The sequence below is a fragment of the Phocoena sinus genome, chromosome 5 (assembly GCF_008692025.1).
Source record: "Phocoena sinus isolate mPhoSin1 chromosome 5, mPhoSin1.pri, whole genome shotgun sequence".
Taxonomy (NCBI): Eukaryota; Metazoa; Chordata; class Mammalia; order Artiodactyla; family Phocoenidae; genus Phocoena; species Phocoena sinus.
This window is the reverse complement of record NC_045767.1, coordinates 67,290,766-67,316,409: the sequence shown is the minus strand read 5'-3', so window position 1 is coordinate 67,316,409 and position 25,644 is coordinate 67,290,766. Positions and strand designations below refer to the sequence as shown.

Sequence of the window (25,644 nt, the reverse complement as noted above, 5' to 3'; positions counted from 1 at the left end):
ACTACTTCTTCCTTTACTCACACTCATAATACTTAAGATGCCAGATGTGTGGGTTTTCCTACAGCAAGCAATGCTGCGATATTCTGCAGACACCAACTGGGTGTCCTACAGTTCAGTTCAGTCTGACACTATCCATCTGATCCCACAAGTTACGGGCTCAGGCTCATGGTGCTGCCCCCACTTCAGACGCCAACTGCAAGTCCCAGGTTGTCACCTACCTACTCTTCTGACTGGTTGGCTATAAATCAGCATTCCTATAATCACCACCTCAGGTTTGATAACTTTGCTAGAACAGCTCACAGCACTCAGGGAAATGTGTTTACGTTTATCATATAATAAAGGATATGGATGAACAGCTAGATGAAGAGACATCATGAAAGTCCAGAAGCGTTCCAAGTGTAGGAGGTTCTGTCCCCATGGATTTGGGTTGCACCACTCTCCCAGCACATGAGTCTGTTCACCAGTCTGGCAGCTCTCCAAAGCCCACAGTTCAGGGATTTTCATGGAGGCTTCATTACATAGGCATGATCAATTATTAACTCAATCTCCAGCTTCTTCTCCCAGGAGGAAGGTGGTGTTGTTACTGAACTCAGGTTCTGCTGCTCGCCGCTGGAATGCCAATACTCAAGAGATGAGAGTGTTGGTTGGAAAGGAAAAGTTGCTTTATTCAGGAAGCGATCTAGGGAGAAGACGGACTGGTATCCAAAAATCAACTTTGAAGATTCTGCTTGACTATGAAAGTTTTTAAAGGGAGAATCATTTGGGGAAGAGGGATCTGACTTCCCGTGTGCACTTTCTTCTGATTGGTCTATGGTGAGGTAACAGAGCCGTGTTCAAGGAATCTTGTGCTCGGCCTTAAGTTACCATTCTCCACCCAAGTGGGGGCCATAGTTCCCACAGAACTCAAAGATATTGTTATATTCCTTAAGGAGGAACCAGGACCCTGCCCCACAGCTGCACTATTGTTTCTTGACTGCTCCTCCTTTGTTTCTGCTTTTGAAACTCTCCTTCCCCGATAAGCAATGGCTGACCACTTCCTTGAGGAGTCACTCCATTCAACCAGGCTTAGGGAATGACATGACCTTTCCCTCCCCAAAGCTCAGAATTATTTCCTAAACAGCTTCAAATATCCCCATATGCTCAGGGAAAGAGCATTATGAATTAACAATATATATGTTCCTAAGAGCCTATACCACTGAATCTTTAGGAAATCAATTCTCCTACCACTCAATTTATTGAGCTATCAAACATTTTCCCCCTTACACGGACAACTCATTTACGAATTCAATATTTATTCACCTCTCAAAATTGCCTTTACACAACTGATTTCCATAATGCCTCTTAGACTACAATCTCTAAGTGGACAAGGATTTAACTCGCTTCTTCAGTGTTTTGCTTAGTACCAGTTATTAAAATTGCCACACAAAATATCTGCCAACTCTAAACATCTGGGAGGGAAATATATTCCTCTATGTTATCCTGTGTTGATTTATGACTCTGAATATACTGTGTATTGTGAATCATTTTAGGGTTACAAATAACTTATCCACTAGGCTGTAAATTTCACTAGACAAAGAAGTACAGGAGAGCAAGCAAGTGAACAGCTGAGAGATGCACTACAATTTTTCTTTTCTTTCCAGTTTCACCTTAGCCCACATTTTCTTTTCCAGTTTCATACTAGATCACAAAATCACACCAGTTCTATTGTTTGCGATGAGCTGAAGACAAAAAAAAGTTCAAATTCACCTTGTTCTAACAATAAGGCAAGGAAGAGCAATTGAAAGCTAAATTCTAAATGTTTTTTTGCAACATAACATTATCAAATCAGCTTAAATCCAGAGAAAATTTTTTTTATTATGCAATTTGATTTCTACATCAATAAAATCTCAGATATAACAATACAGATGAGGGAACAACAATTTAATTTGTATTGAAATAAATATTAGATATACAAAGCAAATACAGTGAAAAAGGGTCACAATAAATTACAAGTGGAGACATTATTTTGCTCAATCGCCAAAGAAAGCCCTTGACACTTCCAATTTCACACCATCAAATTTATCATTCTTGCTGATTTAAGCAGAACACAAAACAAATATGGATCCCAGGGCTTACTTTCACAGGTACCAGCACAGATAATTTAGTATGGTGATTCAATTTGAGAATCAGTAGGGACCAGTAAATCACTGCATAAAAGAAAGAGTGAATGAGGTCCTTTTTCCTTAGTGTCAGCAGGCTAGGATTATTATGTTTATTAGATTTTCTTGAAAGGAGTTCACATTTTCTCAAATATTCAGGAGCAATATTATGTCCCCTCTGAGCCCTACATTAGCATTTATGTGCTTTGATCTTGAATACAGGGGAATGATGAATTTTTCAATTTATTTTATAAATTTATACAGTCTGGATAGTATTGGCCTGAAGAGTATGTAACTCCCCAACCTGTATTAGATATTAAAAATGGATTCAAAAGGAGTTACTAAGAAATGCTGACATACTGTGTATACAGATTTTTTAGTTCAATATATCCCATTATATAGAGCACCAGAAGTAATGCATTTATATATCAAGCAGTTTTTTATGACTCTCTTTCTAATCCTTGTGACCCTTTTACATTTGTTTCAATATATACATATCACAAATGTTATCTGCCCAAGACTTTGCCCATTTGGTCTCAACTTACAGATACATACGCAAGCAAAAATTCATATCAAAAGCATTTGTCTTATTTTAAAGTTACAAAAGAAAATAGTCTAGGTTGGAACTAAACTGTCATGAACCAAGAAAAAAAAATGGTTAGTTTAAAAGTACTGAGCATATCAAAAAAGTAGCTCGGGAAAACTATGATGGAAACAATGAAATGATTCTTGGGCCTTTCCTTCCTCTGGAATGTGAGCTAATTTTTAGATTCCAGCAAAGATACCCAATAATAACTTTTCTCTATCATTTTCTAAGAAAAAGAATCTGTTTTAGACTAAAAAAATACTGTACTTTATCTCTTGTCACATCAACTCAAATTCAGTGCAGGTCAGTTTTCCTATTTGCGCTGCACAACAGGAGAGAGACTACTCTATAGTTAATCCCTCACACAGGGATATGTTCCTTTCTAAGAACCCTCCCACATACCACCTCTGAAGATAAACATGTCATAGAGTAATTACTACCAGGAAACCTCCCAAACTTTTAGCAGCTCCTTACTTATCCTTAGTATCAGATCCAGTCACAACTTTCCACCCAGAATATTGTAACAGGCCTGCTCATTACAACAATCTCTGGAAATAACTCCTGGATTTATAAAACGTATATGCCTTTGGTATATTATCTGTTGAGCTACACTATCATATAACCTATGTAGAATTCTCTTAACTCTAGAGAAATTCCAACGAGATGATAAGTGAAACTATCAATAGTTGTCTCTGCAACTCAAACTGAATTTACAAATCTAGGTACCATTCCTAATATCCAAAAATTTCAATATGCTTTTGTATTATTGTGAAAAGTCTAAATTTTAAGAGATGGAACTAGTTACACCTTGTACACCTACAAAATGACCATGAACAAATTTTAAGTACCATTTTTCTACATACCTGAAATGAAGGAGAAAGAGCAATTTTATAATTGATGTGTTTAGGTAATTTAGGCACTTATGAAAACAAAAACAAAAACGCAGAGACCATGATCTGAATAACACCAATAATTGTGGCCTATTCTACTATTTACCTAGGAAGCAGATATTAACAGGGTACTTCTTCCAGCTTTTGAACATTTCAATATTTTTAAAAGGTACTCATAGTAAATGCTTACTAAATATTTACTGAATATTGAATAATTACATATTAAATTATGGACCTGGAATTCAGGTCCTTAGTTTTATGCTGACTCAGGATTTAGTGGCATTTAACCTTCCAACATGGCCCGTAAAACAGCTGGGGACTACTTGAGGAAAGAGTGCCACCTACTGCTCATAAACATAAGTGTGGTTACTTTCTCCCTTGAGGTTTTCATTACAGAATAAAAATCAGTCTCAATATGGGTGACAGCATTGAGGGTAGCAGATCAAAAGGGGATTTGGGTAGATGGGTGGACGGGAGCTTCAGAACTATATTAATTAAAACAGATTCCTTAGCATTAGATAAGGATCTTTACCACAATCCCTCAAAATTAATTTTATTCTTATCTCAAACTTAAAAAGAACAAAAACTCTCAGTTCTGCTCGCAGCATTATATACACAATTATTTTCCTTTTTCAGATGAATAATATTCATGTCCTAAACTCACAAACCTAAACTGATTTTTGATCCTGATTTTTAGGAGGAAAAGAAGTATTCTGATAGCTTTACAATTCTTAGTTATACAACAGACCATAAATCCTTCACAACTTCTGGTTTAATGTTAAGCATGCCTTGATTTTCCCCGTAAGGGAGGTTCCTAAATAACTAAATTCATTTTTTTTTTTAAAAAAGGTTAGCTTTTGGGCTTCCCTGGTGACGCAGTGGTTGAGTCCGCCTGCTGATGCAGGGGACACGGGTTCGTGCCCCGGTCCGGGAAGATCCCACATGCCACGGAGTGGCTGGGCCCGTGAGCCATGGCCACTGAGCCTGCGCATCCGGAGCCTGTGCTCCGCAACGGGAGAGGCCGCAGCAGTGAGGGGCTGGCGTACCGGGGAAAAAAAAAAGGTTAGTTTTTTTTCTTGCTTACTTCTTCTAGGAGCATCTACCTTCGTGAATTTTACGCCAAGATAATTTAAATACTAATTGTTATTTATGAAATTTCTCTTTAGACTGATGTTAAATAGTTAAAATTCATGAGGAATCAAGTATACAAATGGAATACAGAATCTTTGTTAGAAATTAAGTAGATTTTGTTCCACCTGTCCAAGAAGGTTTAATATCTAAAAGTACTAGAAGAACAGCAGCATTATACCACTTCCTAAAGAATTAGATATTCTGGATGTTAAATCAACTTTTTTTTAAACCTGTAAGTAAAAATAAATTCAGCTATGCAGCTATAACTTCTCCTAGTACATTCATTCTATATACTCTATTTCCTTAATTTTAATTTGATAGATATGCAAGTTACCCTATAATTTCAGATGTCAAATTAGCTAGTTGTATGTATTCATACTGCAAAATTCCTAACTACATGTTCATGCTAACTAAGCGTCTAGTAATGCTCAAATTGTAAGATTTATTTTTTCATGAGTTTAGGAGTATTTTGTTTATAAATCAAGCCTTCCTTTAAAGAACATGAGCATATCAGAAATATAACTCCATTATGTGATAAAAGCATTGACTTTTGAAGCACAGAGGGTTTTAAATTGTAATAGTATTAATGTTATATTCTTTTTGTTAAACATGAATTATTTCCTTTAGGAAAATCCTTTTGACCAATAGTAATTTTCAACATAAAGAGGAAAAACTAAAAACAGAGGCATACTTATAGATCATTCAAAGAAACATCATGGTAGAAACAGAGCACACAAAAAGAAAATTAATAAATGGAAAAACTGGTGAAATGTGAATAAGTTCTGTACCTTAATAGTTAATAGCATTGCTCCAGGGTTAATTTCTTAGTTTTAATAAATGTTGTATAGTTATGGAAGCTGTTAACACAAGGAGAAGCTGAGTAAAGGGTATATAGGAACTCTCTTTACTATTTTTTACAACTCTTCTACAAATCTAAAATTATCTCATGATTAAAAAAAATTGTAAAAGCAAACAAAAACGCCTAGTAACTTAAAAGTATGCCTTCAGCTGCCAAAATTTCTTGATACAATTCAAATTTTTAAAAACGTCACTAGAAATCAATAATATATTGTTTACTTAACCTTATAATTACTTTATTGCTCTAGAAAGTTTAGTTTTTAAAACCATCAGATAGTGATACATAGTGATAGTGAGACTGCCCCACCCCTACAATCAACTGTATATTACGAGGCTTCTCTAACTTAGTAGATAAATATTACAAAATTACAAAAATAGTTGGTGACAGTTGAGCTATCAAGTAGGTATCACATTTCTATAGATCAAAAAGTTGAAAAAGAAAACTGATGTTACTGATAAGTCACTGAGTATACTGGAGAAATCCAAGTTACATGCACATAGAAGAAAACTGGTCACAAAAAACCGTTACATTACTCTGTATTTACATTTTGCAAGGTTTTAAACATTTCCAATCATGCAACAATAAAGATCAGAATGAATTTTAAAAAGGAGTTAATGGAAGCTCAACGAACACATTTAACATATTATACAACTCAAATCACAGTTGCATAATACATCCAACCCCCCCAAATACAGCTGTGCGTTACACCACCGAAACGTGTACTATTTCCCCCACAACTCCTCCCCTGGCTCCATTCCCAGGCAATAACCTTTCCTATAAACCTTTCAAGTCAGATTTGATGGGTAAGTATGTATAATCTTCATTATTATTTCAGAACAGATACAAAGTTTAGTCATGCGCTCAATCTTCAGTTACATTCCTTTCAAAAGGCATCTGAATTGCTGCAACTGTCTATGAAAATCAAGCCTAAGAAAGCGAGAAAACTCGCAGTCAAGAATCTGATCTAAGTAATTGTATAAACTACAGTAATACTAAAACCTATGTATCCACATTTCTAAAAGAAGGATTTCCTATTTGAGAAATGTTACTCAATGGGTCTGTGAAAGGAAAACTGTCCGACTACTGTATTGCTCTCTGATGTAAAACGCTTAGGTGACCACAAATATTTACCCAATTGGTTAACAAGCTTTCAGTTGGGCCTTTTTAAAAAAAAATATTCAAAGCCACAGAAGTAATTATGAAAATAAAATTTTGGAAGGTCATAGTATAAGATACATATAGCATTCCTATTATAATGGTACATCTAAAATAAATCTGTCCTAACAAAGCAGCACAAAATCAATTTAAAAGCAATTTGAAATTAAATACAGTGGGAAGTGTTTTTGTTAAAATCATCAACCAAAATTACTGAATGGCAAAAGAATACTGTCTCAAAATATACTGAATTTACATGTTAATGTTACTATAATGAACTCATGCCAGATATAAGTTCAGGTTACCAATTAGATGAAAACAAATTTTAGAGCTATTTTTACCAGAGAAATAAATGTACTTCATGATAAAGGCACAGCAGCATCTAAAGAATTTTTGATACATTTATCACAAGATTCAAACTTCCCTAACTATTAACAATACATTACAATAAAGTTTCTCAGAAAGTGTTTAAAAGGCTTGATTTAACATGCCAGGAAAATGATCATTTTACTTTCGAGATGCATTAATTATGTAAATTGCATTGAGGTCAGTTTTACACCTGGAATTAACCATCCATAGCAGAAGTACCAGCAGCTAACAATGCTTATTTATATTATATATAACTTAGCTGGATGTTAAACTATGCAACTGTTGGTGCCAGTCTGCTTATAAAGGCAATGCTCTGGAGACAAAGTCTTCTCACAAACAGTGGGCAAGCAGGTTTCATTATTAGATGTTCAACAACAATCCTCAGTTCATTAAACAAGGTCCTGCAACATAAAACAGTTTTCTTTCAGGAACCCAATGAAAAAGCAACGTAATGCAAGAGCAAATGCTAATGAAGGACTTTCCCACAGCCATTAAAGAATTTGAAGTAAAAGTAACCAGGATGCACTGTAGGGAACATACAAAATAAAGTCCCCCAAATCAACACCTGTTTCCTTTTTTGGGGAAAAAAATCATTTAACAAAAGCATTTAATAAGTGGCTCTCTCTGAGGGCTGAGATTAGGGATGATCTGTATCTTCTTTACAGTTGAGTCACATAGTTTTCATATTTGACTTAGGCAAATTCAACTAGTTCTAAAAAAGAGACCAAGAAAGTGAAAATAATATGAGCAATCCCACCTACTATTTCCTTAAAAGAACATACTGCCTCTTAGAGCTTTCCTCATCTGAAAAATGGGGCTATGTACTTATTGGAGTCACAGTGAAGTTTAAATGAGACAACACGGAAGATGCTCAATAAATGTTACCTCCCAACTGGATCATTCCATTGATCAAATAAGCTCTTGTTTGCCTTCAGACTAAATCCCACCTCCTCAACATCCCGTGCCTTCTGCAATCTTGTCTCAGTTGAATTTTCCTGCTTCATCTCCTACCACTCTCTGCCATGATGCCCATGTTACGCTGCCTGTTTTGAGCCTAGGCTGGCTGTGGATCACGGCTTTGCCTTAACTGTGCCACTTGCCTACGAAGTACTCTTTATTACATACTGTAATCACACACACATCACACATATTGTACAGGTTAGTAGACACAAAATCATGTATACTGTACTGTAATTTATAAGTGCTTTAAAGAATCATCAAGGACAATTTTGGCTGTTCATATTTTTATGTGCTGACTCATCCTACATAAAGACACAACTTCTACCTTTTTGTATGCTCTGTGTTATTTTTATGGTTAGGAGAAGGCAATAATCTGTTTTTTTTTTTTTTTTTTTGGTGGTACGCGGGCCTCTCACTGTTGTGGCCTCTCCCTTTGCAGAGCACAGGCTCCGGACGTGCAGGCTCAGCGGCCATGGCTCAGGGGCCCAGCCGCTCTGCGGCATGTGGGATCTTCCCGGACCGGGGCACGAACCTGCGTCCCCTGCATCGGCAGGCGGACTCTCAACCACTGTGCCACCAGGGAAGCCCAATAATCTGTTTTTTAAAAGGATGTAATACACTCTCACACAAAAACAGGAAGGAAATTTGGAAAGATGCACATTTATCTAAAAACCTGACCTTCTTCTTGTATCTCCTACCTTTGTGACAGCCACATTACTCATGACTCTCCAAGGTTCCTAGGCCAGAAACCTGGAAGTCTTCTTTATATTCTTCTTCCCTAAGCCCCAAGTTCCAACTCTCCTAAATAGCTTTCGAATTTATCCCTTTTTTACCGCTGAATTAGTTCAGGCTCTGGATTTCTCTAACAGTTTCCAAATTGGTCTTTTTGTCCTTTTGGTGAGCCTGAAATCCATCTTCTGGAATAGTATTTCTAAATCAGACCTTATCGTGTTCTCAACCCCTCCACATTACAAACTTCAAATGCTCTTCCCACCTTAGAATAAAGTCCAAACCCTTCCACATGATCTAGTTCCTGTCTCCCTTTCCGGGCACAGATCTTCACTACTTCCCTATATACCTCCTCAACTCAAGTGACAACTACTGGCATGCCAAGCGCATTCAGGCACCCACATGCCAGAACTCAGACTTCAAAAGGCTTGGCCTTCTATTACCACGTCCTCCGTGAATTCTCATCTGTCTCCCTCTGCACTGTGTGCCTTCACAGCACCTTCATCATCATACTGACTTATGTAGCTATCTAATTCACTCAGCTCTAAGTCCCTAGGAAGCAGGTATTTCAATCCCACATTAAACTTGTTATCATCAACACACAATCACTGTCTTCAGAATAAATGAGGCTAATGAATCAAGTTAGAGGGCATCCTGAAAACACTCTACTTAAACCCCTTCAGGTTACCGATAAGGCATGCCTTGTTCTCGTATTCATGGTTCTATCCCTGGCATAAACAGCAGCACTTTCAGTGGTGATGAAAATGTCTGTTTGTCCAATGCAGCGGCCATCAGCCATGCATGGCTTCTGAGCACTGAACAATATGGTTAGTGTTGACTCAGGAACTGAGTTTTAAATTTTATGAATTTTAATTAATTTAAATTTAAATGGTCAAATGTGGCTAGTGGCTGCTCTATTAGCACAGCTCTGCACAATCTACACTAGACATGAACAAAGGACTCATACGATTAACTTGAGAATAAATATCGTGCTAAGTGAACATGGTACAAACTGGCTATATATACTGTCTCATAAACCTTAAGAAAAAAAAAGTATAGTGTAGAAAATGTAGTTTTATAGCCTGCTTATCAATATTTATAAGCCCAAATATTTTTCATTACCTTTCCACTGTTTTGATTAAAATGTGTACTAATGCGAGATGTTTATTAGCACATATTTGTGTTATCTTACAGCACTGCTATCCTTTCTTTTCTATTCCACTGAATACTTCTACATTTTTATAGGTAATGATATGATTTAAGGATATGTGGAGAAAACAGGAGTAGAGAAGAAGAGGATATAAAGAAGCAGAGAAAAACAAATCTACTGATGAAAACTGGATGCCAGGGTAGGGAACCAGAATATGATGTCTAAAATGAATACAAGAACCAGAAAGAAAAAGGGAAAAACTCATGGAATCAAGTAAAATTAAAGGTTTATTTTTGACTATGAACTCATTAAGAACCTATGTCTAAAGAAAATAAGCTCTATTTTAGGAAGTACTGTGAAAAAGACATTGTCTGTGAAAGCATAAAAACCCCTTCAAAGGAGAATCAGAAGCATAAAAAAAGGAAAATGAACTATTAAGAACCTAATAGAATCTAAGCACTTTTAAAAACACTACTTCATTTCACCTCCAGAAGGAGGTTTTTCTGTCAGTGAAGAAATTAAAATTTAAGTAACTCGCCTGAAGTCATAATGATGGACCTGGCAAATGATGGACCAGCATTCAAATTCAGTTTTTACTTTGCTTGTGAAAATATAATAGAGATCATGCTAACACACTCACTGGATTTCTGGCTGAATTCTACTACATGATGAATTTATTTTAAACGTGAAAACAAAAACTATGTTAACATTAATATCTGAGTAACATATTTAAGAAGCTATTAAAAACAGCTATTCAGGGACTTCCCTGGTAGCACAGTGGTTAAAAAATCCGCCTGCCAATGCAGGGGACATGGATTTGAACCCTGGTCCGGGAAGATCCCACATGCCACAGAGCAACTAAGCCCGTGTGCCACAACTACTGAGCATGAGCTCTAGAGCCTGTGAGCCACAACTATTGAGCTTGCACGCCTAGAGCCTGTGCTCCGCAAGAGAAGCCACCATGATGAAAAGCCCGCCAAAATAAATAAATAAATAAAAATTAAAAAAAAGAACAGCTATTCATTTTTGTTTTCTTCTAATTTTTGAGATCAGAAGGCATAATTTATTGTACATTAATTTAAGCCTCCGTTCCTCAATATTATGATAATTTACTAAAATATTTCTCTGCTTCATTTTACCACTCCAAACAATTCTGCACAGGCTATCAGAAAACTATTATGATCCTGTCAAAACCATCATTCCTATACATCCAAAAAGTAAGTTCCAAACTTCTTACCCTGAAACTCAAGAAGTTTTATGATATGGCTCCAATATACCTTGTAAATCTTTGCTCCATGCACTCACCATTCAGAATTTCCCTTATAGTCAAATAGGTCTACTCAATGCCCCTTAAACTCTGCTTTTATCTTCTTGCCTCTGAACTTGTTCTGTTTTCCTACCTAAAATGCTTTTCCTTATTCTGTCTATTCAAAGGCTTTAATCCTTCCAGAACAAATTAAAATCTCTATTTTGTGAAACTTTCCTGGGCTCTTCTCTCTTCTGGCTCAATGATCTCTCCCCTGTTGTGGATTATAGTACTGATATAGTAGAATAAACAAGACAATTCATCATAGATTGACAACGTGAATACCATATCCTAAACTACTGCTTCCTTTCTTATTATTTGACATGTGTTTTTTGTTTCCTCAACTAGGAAAGTGCCTTGAGAGTGGGACTTATGTCCTACACATTTTAAAACTCCTTAAGCTTTAGCAGTGTTTTAGAAGTGGTCAATAAAAGTCTAGTCTTAGTGTCTGAAAAGAAGTACAACCACCTCCTCATCAATCCTCGGTAGTTCTAAGGCCAAAACTTAAATTCACAAAAACATTGCTTGCTTCTAAATTCTAACACAAAAGTTAATCAACTCTTAAAAGTTACAAATACTGTATTTCACAATACTCTTAATAAATAAAACAGGTTTAAACTAGTCACCAGCTTACCGACAATATGGATTTCTTCGAGAGGAGTATCGAAGAGTAAGGAATCTATAGTATATAAAAGGCTGGAGCAAACTTCCTTGACCACTGAAATAAACAAATACAAGGGCAATAAATATACATCATCAATTCATATGTATACTCTCAAAATTTAAAGGCAATTTAATTGGAGAATGTGTGTGTCTTCATTCATCAAATGGTCACGGTATTATCTATCATATCTAAATCCAAGTTATTCATGTATTTATGTAGGTATTATTTTCTAAATTTTTAAAAGCTTTTAAATAAACCAGCAAATATTAAATAAATGCTTCAACAATTACCACTAATAACTGATAATAAAGTTTTAAAACTTTATAAGATATTTAAAATAAAAAGTAATTTATTTTATATAAGCAAATAAGAAAACTAATAAAACCACACAGGGTCACTAGTAAATTTACATAGCCTACATTATTTTTCTTCGTTTAAAAAACAATGACAATACCTCAACAGTCATATATATGTTTATGAAATTCTAAGTCTGGAATACTTTCCTAGGAAAAACTATCTTAAGATATTCACTAAAATAACTACAGATAAAATGCAGCAACAAACTAACATGGATAGTTAGGTAGCAGGGCTAAGTAAATCATATGTTTGATGGACTTGGTATGCAACTACTTAAAATCTTGACTATGAAAACTACACAGTAACTCTGACGAAAGCTGAATGTAAAGCTATACCTATTACTACAACTATATTTTAAAACTTTTGGGGGGAATAAATGCATTAAGATGCTAAATACGGTTTGTTTGTTAGATTAATTTTTTTTAGTCCCACCCCTCACCCCCCACCCCTTTTTATTTTTGGCCGCACCATGAGGCTTGCGGGATCTTAGTTCCCCAACCAGGGATCAAACCTGGGCCCCTGCAGTGGAAGCGTGGAGTCCCAACCACTGGACCGCCAGGGAATTCCCTTTTTTAGCCTTTTTTCCCCCTAAACTGTGTGATATTACTGTCATAATAAAAATTTACATGATTACAAACTTATAACTAAATGTAATATCCACCTTCCCCAATAAATCATTTAAAACTTTAACTCTTTAAATTGAGAAACTCACTATTACAGAAAATGTAAGTAGAAAAGAATATTCAATGAAAAACAAATTTTCCATCAGCCAAGTTAGTTCCTTCCTCCAAGTCATAGCAGTCTCTAATACATCCTTCCAGAAATTTACATAAACAAGTATATATAATGACTAACACACAGTGCTCATTTTGTAATGCACTGAATCCATTTAACTCTAGGAGGGAAGTGGTATTATCATTCTGATTTTAAAGATGAAGAAACTGAGGCAGAAAGAAATATACATGTCTTTAAACACACACACTCCAAAATATAAATGGGGAATACCCTACACAGTTCTCAACCACTTTTAAACTTATTATATCTTGGAGATCATCCCCTATCACAACACATAAATTACCTCATTCTTTTCACAGCTTCAAATATTCCATCTTATGCATGTACTGTTATGTAACAAGCTCTCTACTAATGAATAAAACTACAACGATCATCCTTTTACTTGTCTTTGCACATGTGTGCATGTACATGTAAGATAAACTCATACACTACATGTATAAGAAAACTCATAGAATGTTCACTTTTAAATACAGAGCTTTATGCATTACTGCTACAAGTTTAACTTAATAAAGCCTTCTAACATCAGACTGTGTTTCTACCACGAAAGGTAGCATTTAAGGAACAATGACTTAAAATTGTTTTTAATTTTACAGTTTGCATTGTGGTCAAGTGACACACTTGAAACATGAACAGCTTTTCTTATTAGGGATTGAATAAAACTTTATTACTTAATTTTAATTTTTTAGAATAACAAAGTGATTCCCCTATTTAAATATTTTTGGTAAATTCTCATTTCCTTTACAATCTTAAAAATTAAAATCAACTTGTACATAAGTGTTTAAATAAAAGATTAAGTAGCACAATTGACTTAATATACCAGTATAGTCAAAACTTGGTGCTCCAACAAAAAATTCAATACAGTTCCAAAACAGACTTTTATTTTGCGGTGGGGGGGCTGTGTTGGGTCTTCACTGCTGCGCACGGGCTTTCTCTAGTTGCGGCGAGTGGGGCTACTCTTCGTTGTGGTGCGTGGGCTTTTAAGTTGTGGCTCACGGGCTCTAGAGTGCAGGCTCAGTAGCTGTGGCGCACGGGCTTAGCTGCTCCGCGGCCCGTGGGATCTTCCCACACCAGGGATCGAACCTGTGTCCCCTGCATTGGCAGGCAGTCTTAACCACTGCACCACCAGGGAAGTCTCAAAAATGAGGTTTTTGTTTAAGTGTGCCTGGCATCTCAGCATTTCATTATAATTCTCTTAAGCTTACCTAAAAGGAGAACAAATTATTTTGTTTATTAACCAGAATGTGGAGGTTTCAGATATAGTCACCAATTACCTCCACATAAAGAGTTAGTTTTGGTAGCTACATTTTAACTTTCACCCAGGTACATGAAACAAATCACAGAACCTCATGTGACTCAAGACCAGATGACCCAAGAAAAAGAAAAATGAGCAAGAAAGTAAGAGGGCAAAAGGTTCCTTTTACCAATTAAAATGTTTAAGTGTATGATCAGGATCACAAAAAAGAGATGAACTAACTTCTAGGGTGAAAATTTCAGAGTGGAATAATCGACAAATACAGTTGCATCAAATTCTATACCCAACATTCATGGTACGTTACAACTAGAAGGAGTTTTGGCAATTACTTATTTAACTACTACTAATTTTTTAAGTGTAGAAAATCAAGGCCCAGAAGGCTAAGTTAGTGGTCAAATCAACCAGAATCCAGCTCCCAAACACCCAATAAGAAGTCTTCCCAAAAAAAAAGAAAAAAGTAGTCTTCCCGTTGTATCATTCCAGGACCCTATAGTTTTGAACCCCACAACTTAAGCAACATATGGTGATCCTGGAGTTTTCAGAGGAAGATATTATTTATAAGAATGGTACAGATGCATTTATGAAGAAATCTAGAAAACTCTATCACCAGCTTAAAGAAAGTGCTGCTAAAGAAAGGAGTAACTGTCAGGTATATAAAAACCTTACTAGTTAACCAAGGCAATGAACATTAAAATGAAATATTTCATAGACAAAAACAAGTTTGTTACAAATTAATGAGATTATGGAAAACAGATAATACAGATCTATTAGAGGACAATTTGGTATGGTCTATTAAATATAAAATGCACCTAGCTTAGACTCAGCAAAAGTACAGACTCACATAAAAGTATAAGCAGGGCTTCACTGGTGGCGCAGTGGTTGAGAGTCCGCCTGCTGATGCAGGGGACACGGGTTCGTGCCCCGGTCCGGGAAGATCCCACATGCCGCGGAGCGGCTAGGCCCGTGAGCCATGGCCGCTGAGCCTGCGTGTCTGGAGCCTGTGCTCCGCAACGGGAGAGGCCACAACAGTGAGAGGCCCGCGTACCGCCAAAAAAAAAAAAAAAAAAAAAAAAAAAAAGTATAAGCAGACAGGTAAAAAAAATGTTTACTGCATCAACATTTGGAAAAGTAAAAATCTGGAAACAAATGGCCATCAACAGGGGAATGGGTAATAAAATATAGCATAATAATATGATGGAACACTATACAGCCATTAAGTGAAACAAACCAGAAATATGAATGTCATATAAATAGGTTATGAAAACATACTGTATGAACGAAAAAAGCAAGATGCAGACAACTGATGCCTTTGATGTAAAATAAAAACTAAACAAAGGGACTTCCCAGGTGACACAGTGCTTAAGAATCCACCTGCCAATGCAGGGGACATGGGTTTGAGCCCTGGTCCGGGAAGATCCCACGTGCCACGGAGCAACTAAGCCTGTGTGCCACAACTACTGAGCCCGCGTGCTGCAACTACTGAAGCCTGCACACCTAGAGCCCGTGCTCCGCAACAAAAGAAGCCACTGCAATGAGAAGCCAGCACACCGCAACAAAGAGTAGCCCCTGCTCGCCTCAACTAGAGGAAGCCTACGCGCAGCAATTAAGACCCAATGCAGCCAAAAATAAAATAATTTAAAAAACCCAAAAAACTAAACAAAGCCCCGCACCCATAAAATAATAATATATATTTTCTATCCATCTGTGTAAGTACTTTAAAAGAACTACATACATGTACCCATATCAAACTCCTTAGCTCTGGGAAGGAGAGGACAGAATCCAACTAGGATTCATAGTCAAATGGTATTTTAGCTTTTATTTGTAATGTCCTATTATTTAAGAAACTGAAAAGGCAATAATCTGGGCAGAAATGTGGTTTTAAAACTTAAATGCAAGAATATAGATAGAGAGGTCAATACTATCCTAATGTTCTATTTTTAAAAGGAAGGTTTTCTTGGGCTTCCCTGGTGGCGCAGTGGTTGAGAGTCCGCCTGCTGATGCAGGGGACACAGGTTTGTGCCCCGGTCCGGGAAGATCCCACATGCTGCGGAGCGGCTGGGCCCTGTGCCTGCCGAGTGGCCCCTGAGCCTGCTCGTCCAGAGTCTGTGCTCCGCAACCGGAGAGGCCCCAACAGTTAGAGGCCCGCGTACCGCAAAAAAAAAAAAAAAAAAAAAAAAAAAAAGGAAGGCTTTCTTTATTCATGCATTCCTTCTATAATTAACATACAAAATATGGAGGTGGCAGTAAGCAACTAATAATACCCGACCTTAATTTTTCAGATTTTTCTCTAGTATGGGAAAAATCATCTCAATAATGTTAGAATGGACTAAACTAGCCTTCCTAAGATTCTTTCAAAAGTAGTTATTCTGAAATTAATTTTCAGAATGTTAAATGATAAATCACAAGGAATAATAAAGAAGACAAATGCCTAGGTTTATCATAGTAAACTACAGGAGTTCACTATACTCTCAGGTTCTCTATTATCATGTGAAAAGATTATTGCTATGATCCATCTAAGCTCTGAATCTCAGTATGTACTTCAACAGATGTAAGCAGGATAAAATTTGAGTTGATACATTTATTATGTTCACTTAGACACCAGCCTCCTAAAATAAATATATTTGTATTCTTACCTAAAAAGCATAAAAACTGTAGCAGGCATCAAGAATATTTCATTACAAGCAATGAATTTCAGAATATTCTGTTGATTAGCGCTTAATTTATCCAAGAGAGATCTCAGCAGAGGTAAACTATTTGAACCCTTTGCCTAAAACATAAGAAAACAAACATTAGAAATAACAAAAGCATTTTCGATCACTCAATTATTTTCTTTCTTTAGATAAATTGCATATCCAATACACAATACAACCAAAAGACAATTATTTGAAAATGATGATATAAAAATGTACAAATTATTTAGGGACAACAGTTAACATATTTTCCTGCTTTATTGTATTTTCTATATTTGTAGAGTTAAATAGAGAAACAACTTCAATAAAAGTCCTTTTCATTCATAGACACTTTATCTTCCTTATTTCAAGAAAAGTGGTGGTTATTTCTCTCCAACCATAACAAAACCTGGCCACCCAGAAATACAGTTAAAGTATCTGTGACTCCTTAGTTGATTAAAGGTAGAAATTACAGAGTCCAATTTCTGCTGTGACCCAAGAACTATAGGGATAAATAAGAAGGCCAACACAAGGCACAATTCTGGATATTTTAATTCAAATTTCAGTGCACATGCAGTCAATCTGCCTGGCACACTGCAGTTATTAGGCTTAATGATCCAACCCAGTAAGAAGAAAAAATTTTAGGAAAGTAGCAGTTCTGAACATCAGTGTAAAAGAAATTTGGTACACTCTACACACATGGTATGTTAAAATTACTGACAGAACAAGAGTTCTCTGACAACTTACCAAATCAAAAATATATGATTTTTTTTAAAATAAAAAGATCTATTTCAAACTTCAGAAATTACTCCAGGAACTGGGGGGTAAACTTGAATACAACCCCTTATCTACAAAATGTACTATTTTATCGAAACTTAAACAGTAAAAAATACCAAAACTTTCAAATCACGAATTTAGAGCAAGTTTGTACGGAATACAGGACCTTTTTGTGACAAATGCCCAAATGTCTTAAAACTCAAATTTGTGTTAACTATCTGTAAATCCAGGAGTCAAAAACAAAAAACAAAGCCAGCACAATTTTACTTACATCAAGGACCTTTTTCGTGTATGTGGCAGCATGAAGTAAAGAAAATAGCAAGACTGGGAAAATACTCACTGAAGAAAATAATTAAGGAAAACATTAAAAATTCATCAAGCACTTTGCAAAACAGGCTATGTATTATGTTCAAATATACAGATCTAAAATGGCATCTGCTAAAATGAGTTCAGTGATGGCTTTTGGTCTACTGATACACTATAAAATGAAGGTTTTTTTAATCTGTAAAGAAGAAAGTCAACTTGCATTTTTTAAACCTCATAGTTCTTTTTATGAAGAAAATAGTGAAAAAAGCTTTTTCACCTATTCCTATTGGATAAAATATTGCGAACATTGGCTAAATTAAGTTGAAATCTAGGCCATCTCAAAGCGTTAAGTGATACAGCTTTTAACCCTACAATGGTCATCCTGGACAATAACTTAGCCTTCAAATACCAAAATAGTCTTTTGTACTGCTTTCATCAACTCAGTTGCTTAGGAAAGAGTATAGAGTAGTGGTTTAAATAGTAGTTCTCAAATTTTCCTCAACTAAAGATGTTTAATTCTTTCTTTCCTACAAGGACCCCATTATTTTGAGATACTGTTCCAATCAAGCTTTTACAGTTAATGTGTTCTCAATTTGTACAAATAAAAAAGACAGTGTATATTTGGTTTTGTATATAGTCAATTGAGAGTCTCATCAGTTTAATTACAGATGTGAGCAAAGAATCCTTATATTTGAGTTTCACTGTTTGGCTTTATGTCATAGATAAAATATACAATTTTCATTCAGCTTTCTGAAAAATGGAAATTGCTCAAAAGACTTTACACCAATTTCTGCTAGGTTGATAACAAAAAAACCCCACTTGTCCCCCACTTGTCCAAGTTATTTCCATGAAATGATATAGATAGGTAATTATGAAGGGCAAAAATACTTGTCCTAAAAATAGTAGCAATTTCTAAGAAATAAACCATTATATTTTTCTACACCAACTGAAAGCTTGGTGTGAGGGAAATGACCACTACAGCATAACCTGAGTATCGAATTCATTCTAACCATAACTCATCATTTAAGACCCAAAGGTTCCTAAGTTCCAGGTGGCTAGTAAACAATGACCTATAGCCAAGTATTATAAGAATCCTAACTCTCTAATATAAATGTTCTCCAATTAATATCCTCACTAATTCTTCTGTGCCATTCATAAAATTTAAGTAAAATGCCAATCTCCTGAGTAGAGATCATACACACACACACACACACAGAGTTTTACACTTCTAACAGAATCCTTAATTCAGAGTCAAGATATCTGGGGTTCACTCTTGGCTCTGACACTAACTTCATTTCCCTAGGCCAAGTTCCATCTTCTGTCATATGAATTTGCAGCGATCAAACCTAGGGATTTCTAATGAGTCTTACATCTCTAACATTCTATAGTTCACAAATCCTTGATAAGAGATTCATAACCTTAGCATTCATTGTTACATTTAAACTATTTAGAAAACACAAGGGGTGAAGAGTGTACAATAGAAAAAGGACAATACAACACCTTTCTAAGAGCAAAGATCAGAATATGACTTTGGGATCACCTTTATTAACATAATACCCAACTACTTTCGCAATCAGATTAGTATTTCTTGCCAATTAATAGTTTATGTTATTCCCACTGCATACTCCCCGCTCCCCTCCCTGTAAGAATTTAAAGAACATTAAATCCTTAATCTCCAACATTCCCTAGAGATGGCCTAGCAAATAACTAATTGGATAGAAAAGGCAGAGAGGTTGTCTTCACTGTCATGAGTCATTTGGCACCGTCTCAGGATTCACTCAATAAAACTGTCCCAGAGGTCAGTATTGATGTACTCAATTTGCTCTACATTAATTATCTAGAAAACACAGCTTCTATCATTTGTTTTTCTTTACAAAGAAATTTTAAGCTAGTAAGGGCAGAAATATGAACCTCTATATAATTTCCCATTATATCTAAGAAAAGCAAGAATTTTAATATTGGTGATTATAAAGGACCTCAATGAATGTGGCTGACAAAAGCAGGTCAACCCGATGATATGCCAAACAAATGTGCTTATCATTTACAGTTGTAGTACAACAATTACCTAGTGAGTTTTACCTACATTACTACTCACTTGCCAATGTGATGCCAGGCAAGTTACTTTAAACTCTTTGAGCCTCAGTAGCCTTATCAATAATATAATGCTCACCATAATTTTTTTCAGAGTGTTGCAAGGATTAAGTATGTCAAGTCTGTATATACTGGCAAAATAGGTGCTCAAAAAAATGTCACTTTCCTCCTATTCTCTTTTCCTTAAAACTTATAAACAATCTATTTAAAATTTGATACTTCATGAACATAGAAAATATTATCTAAATAGGCAGTATTTAGTGTTAGAGATATATTTTATTGTACTTTCCATTATGTACAGTTGTATCATAATTATTCAAGAACACTTAAGAACAGTACTTTTGAAAGTACAGAATACTCCCCTGAGGGATGATTCATAGGGGGGCAGGGGTGGGGGTGGGGACAACCTATTAAAATGATTAAGTTTAGGGAACACTGATAACTCTTAGGTCTCACAATGCACACTACCATATCAAAGGTCCTACAGTAAAGAAATCTATTTAACAATGTTTAACCTATTGCTTCCCAAACATACCAAACTGCAGAATCCCTTCCCCTCCTTTTTAAGAATACCTACTTTTATCCCACAACATATTTTTGAAATGTATAAACATACAAATTCCAAATGAGTTATTTAATTCTCATTGGCTCTAGAGAGTATCCATGTGTCCTTATATTCTACTCTATCCATAGCAAATACTAATTTCTATTTATTTTATTAATTATCCCATTCTCAGCTTAAGTAAGTTATTTCTTGATTAATTTCCATTTGTTTCTAGCTCACTGGGAGTTGAAAGAAAGAGCTGATGACTTCTCTTTTCTTAAGGCAAGGCATCTGGGCATTTTCCCAAAGAATGTGTGAATTAAATGAAAGAAACATATATTAAAATAAGTCCTCCATAGGTTTGTGCTTTGAATCTGAATTTTAAAATACCCATTGCTAATAAAGAAGCTTACAAGAGGCAAGATCAAAGATACAAAGTTTAAAATTCCCAATCAGCTCTTCAAAATTTGGACTTCACATTTCAGAGTCAGAAATTCTTACACTTAATGTATCTTCATTCAAATGAAGCGCCAACAAACCAACCAACCCAGGCTTCATGGAACACCCTCATTGCTGAATCCTTCCTGTAGCAAAAAATAATAAGAAGAGATCTCCTATACACTCAGTAGGCAATTTCACTGTCAAAAAGGTACAAAAGGATACTTGTAACAGGGTAGGAATTGACAAAGATGAGTGAATACAACAGGTAGTGGCAGCTGTCCTCTAACAAAGCCTGGGCCAGGAATGCTCTGCTTAACTGGAAGTGTGGTAATCTTTGGTGCAGCCTCAGAGCACTAGTCAGAGCATTTGCCAGCAAAGCACGTTGGTAAAAGCTTGCTGCTTCATGCAACCTGCAAATTACCAGGGGAGAGGTTATCATGAGATGTAAACAACTACTGTGTCTCTTCCTCCTTTGTGAATTGCATCATAATTGCACAATACCTAAATCTATTACTTGTCAATAGAAAAAAAATTGCTTGACCCTACTATACCTTTTTAGAAGCATCACTTTATATATATACCCAACTGAATTTTTATTTATTTCTATTGAAGCATAGTTGATGTACAATACCCAACTGAATTTTATAAAGCAGTCATTCTTCCTTTTAACAATCAAAAATGCAAAAAAAACCATAAACTTCTCATCCCCACATCCATTTTCTCTCAATTTTCAATGTGATGTTACTTTTCACAAAGCACATGATATAAAATATACCTCCAGTTGGTATTACTAGAATATTAGTGCCTTAAGGATGAGACCTGTGTTTTATTTGTCCCTGAACCCCTTGCAGTTTAACAAGTATGACACCTAAAAGGTATTCCAGAAAAAGTGAACAAGTGAATACCAAAGGCAGAAACATGTATAATACATACCCAAGAAGAGGCAGAACAAACAAAGCAGAGCAGTAAACTGTGAACAAGCGAGAAAGCCACATTGCCGTGTCCAGTTTATTGGCCATCAAGAATTGCTGAATGTAAAAAGAAAAATATTGTAGTAAATTAAGCTTGCAAATTATGTTTTTAAGGATGAATATTATGTAGTTTTATTCCTATTCAAAATGTCTCAATGCCCCTGTAGCAATTGTTTTTTTAAGATCATTAAGTGTAAACTCTTAGGGCAACTGTTTCATGTATATGCTCAGTAACAAAGCCAAACTCCCTATAGTTTTTTTTTGTTAATAAGTTTGTTTGTTTGTGGTGGCTTCGTTGCTGTGAAGCATGGGCTCTAGGTGCACAGGCTTCAGTAGTTGTGGCACGTGGGCTCAGTAGTTGTGGTGCACAGGCTTAGTTGCTCCGCGGCATGTGGGATCTTCCAGCGCCAGAGCTCGAACCTGTGTCCCCTGCGCTGGCAGGCAGATTCTGAACCACTGCGCCACCAGGGAAGTCCCCTCCTTATAGTTTTGATATGGAAAGCATAGGAAGTACTTAAATAGAAAAATACCAGTTGACATTAAAAAAAAAAAGACTAATTAGGCAAGAAAAATTTAACTACAATTGCCTGTATTCCTTCAACACTTTTAATACTGGCTTCACCTACTTTAAAAGAACATTAAATAAGAATTAATTGCTCTCAAGAGAACCATAATGCCTATTCTTAGAAAAAAATCTCAAATTCAAACAGGCAAGTCTCAGGTCTGAGTAAAAAGGCATCACACAAAGCCAATTTGGACTGTATCAACCTTACAAAGGAGAAATGTAAAACAATGGTAATAGTCACTTAGCCTCTGGATGATTTGCCAACGTACACACAAAAGCCTGGCATACTGTAGGGGCTCAAAATATGGCTGTCAGGTGTTAATGGCACGTGACATTGTGCCATTATTCTCACCTCCAATTTTATGACTTTCTTCATCCTCTTGAAGCTCCCTGACAAGTCTTAGCCTGGTTTCTGCGGCCCTGGATTAAACTTCCATATATCACTTTCTTCCCCATTTTTTCCTCATTCTATCTTTTCTTTTGCTTCATTTTGCCAACAGATGTGTCCATCATTACGAATGCAATAACTTAAAATCAGTTTTCTCATTCAAACTGTATTGTGTATTCAAATTCTAAAGTGGCTTTTACATTTTTTGATAGAACCTACACAAACAATTTTTACATCAAGACCCAATACAGACATATGTGAGTATATAAAATAAACAAAAATCTCACAAAAACAATATTTATCTTTACTATGTGTGATAAATTTTGGTATTTTGTATTCTATTTAATGTTTTATAAACAGTGTTTCCATGAAAAGGATTTCAAATCTCACTAATTGGTCTTAACCTGGAGTCTTAAACACTGCTCAAAGCAATCTAACTTATTTATCATTTGAAAGAAGATATAAAAAAAGTTGTGGGGAAAAATGCAAGTATCTTTTAAAATTCAAGGATGCTTTTTATTTAATTTTATTGCACGCTTTCTAACAGTATGCAGGTAATTTCAGATATGTGCCTCCACTTTATTCTACCCAATCCTACTACTGTTACTCTTCTAAATTTAAATGATCTCCAGTAGTCAAGTGGAAGGATGAATCCAGCTTACAGTGCTCAGTTTCTCTACAAATACTCAGATTCTACATGATAGTTTGAAATTTAATTTTAGAACATTTTCTTTAAAACCTATTTGTTTACGGTGTTCATTTGGTGATAAATCACTAAACTGTGCATTTCATCTTGTACACTTTTATGCATGTGCATTTTACTACACAATTTAAAAAAGGTTTAAAAAAGCATACTGGTTTACATTTTAAGAGTGAACTGACTGACCATGTTACAAATAATTCAGGCAAAAAATATAATGCATCTTTGGGTGAAAAAACTATTGAGGTGAAAAATTATTCACACAATCTTAAAGTATCATGACACAGAACACTTTTTATTTATAAAGGGAAACAAGTTATCTTTACAACAGAAACTCTGGTGGACACCACCTTAACCAAACGATCAAACTTATCTCCAATGATGAGATAAATCAACATAAAGTGTTTCCTGATATATATAATGCCCTGAGAAGAACGGAATATCACTTATTTAATATTCCTACCAAAATGTTTAACCTGAATCTAGTCATCTGTAGGGGGGGTGGGTGGGAATCAGACAACTCCAATTTGAGAAGCGTTTTGCAAAACAACAGGTCTCAACTCTCGAAAGACAAAAATGAGAGGAGGACAAGGAAACTGTTCCAGACTAAAAGGGACCAAAGGCCAGGAAACGCAATGCACACTTCCTGATTGAGTCTGGATAAGGAGGAAGAAGCTTTAAAGGACAACTGAGGATATCTGAATATAAATTGTGTATTAGGTTGATAACACGTATCAACGTTAAATTTCCCAAATTTAACTGCAAAAATTGCTGTGATAACTGCACTGTGGTCACGTAGAAGAATACTGAAGTACTTATGGGTTAATGATCATGATGTAAGCAACTCTCAAATGGTTCAGCAAAATTAAGGGAAGAAAAAAAGAAAAAGTGTGCATATAAAGAGACGTTGCAAATGTCTGAAAAGAAAAAAGTCACTCGGCTCAGTTCACATACTTAGTATTTAAAATTAGAGGACAATTATGCTTCTGGTACAAGCAGCAGACCTGCATCTTAAAAATAAAAAAGTTACAAAAGCATAGTAACATTTCTCTTCGTAAAACGACGAAAGGAAAAGAGAACGACCGCTCCCCTCTTTCTGCTTAAAAACGGGCACAACGGTTCTGGGCCAACACGCGTGTGCGGAACAAGGCGTGTGTCACGCCTCGACCTCAGGTGGCATCTTCAACCTTAGGAGACAGGACAGGGACCGAAGGGTGGGAAGAAGCAAGAAGGCCCAATCTCCGCGGCATACAGGTGGGCATGCAGGTGAGCGCCACCTGCTCCAGGCCGGCCTGGTGTCGCTTCAGAAACAGAAACCTGTAGCTCCCTCTAACGTCTTCGCTCACGATCGGCCCTCTCCCCACCCCCACCCGCACCAGTAATCCCAGTCCTGAAAGCAAGGAGCCTCTGCAACGCCTCAGACCCGACTTCCAACACCTCCTGCTCCTTCCTAACTTGCAAGTCAAGCCACACGGCCCTGCCCGGTCACTTACCACTGCGCCCGCCCCTCGGGGGCCGTTCGGGGCCGTATCCGCCATGGGGGTCTCACACACGCGTCTGGGACGCTGCAATCGGAAAGGGAAAAGAGCGAAGGAAGGTCAGCGCCGGGTCCGCGACTCCGGGAACTGGCTTTCCTGCTCCCGGCGTGAGCTTCCGAGCCTCCTCAGGGCAAAGGACTCGCCGCTTCAGTGCAGCGGACTGTCCCACGGGTACCCGCAGCGGCCAGGAAATACCTGTCCGGCACCACCAAGAGCAAAGCTGGGTTTCTAGAAAGAGCGGAGAGAAGGCGGAGCTTCGGAACAAGGCCCTACAGTGCCAAAGTAAGGCCTCCGGCCCCAGGTTATTGCCGAA

At 36.5% G+C, this 25,644-nt stretch overlaps 1 protein-coding gene across 1 annotated transcript; it reads right to left on the bottom strand.

The window, feature by feature from the left end:
* Positions 1-1,829: 1,829 nt before the first annotated feature.
* Positions 1,830-25,644, bottom strand: TMEM33 (transmembrane protein 33). Its single transcript, XM_032632625.1, has 8 exons — positions 25,527-25,644; positions 25,287-25,358; positions 22,103-22,197; positions 21,392-21,579; positions 18,059-18,126; positions 16,975-17,108; positions 11,908-11,991; positions 1,830-7,529 (listed from the first exon to the last, which is right to left on the bottom strand). The coding sequence occupies exons 2-8, from the start codon at positions 25,329-25,331 to the stop codon at positions 7,400-7,402; spliced, it is 744 nt and encodes a 247-aa protein (XP_032488516.1). The 5' UTR covers positions 25,332-25,358; positions 25,527-25,644; the 3' UTR covers positions 1,830-7,399.

Excerpts from the sequence above, each read along its gene's own strand:
- TMEM33 (XM_032632625.1), bottom strand. The coding sequence starts at position 25,331 with ATGGCGGATACGGCCCCGAACGGCCCCCGAGGGGCGGGCGCAGTG. Across the intron at positions 18,127-21,391 it reads CAATTCCTACCCTGTTACAA|TGAGTATTTTCCCAGTCTTG; the intron begins GTATCCTTTTGT and ends TATTTTCTTCAG. Across the intron at positions 17,109-18,058 it reads ACACGAAAAAGGTCCTTGAT|GCAAAGGGTTCAAATAGTTT; the intron begins GTAAGTAAAATT and ends CTTATGTTTTAG.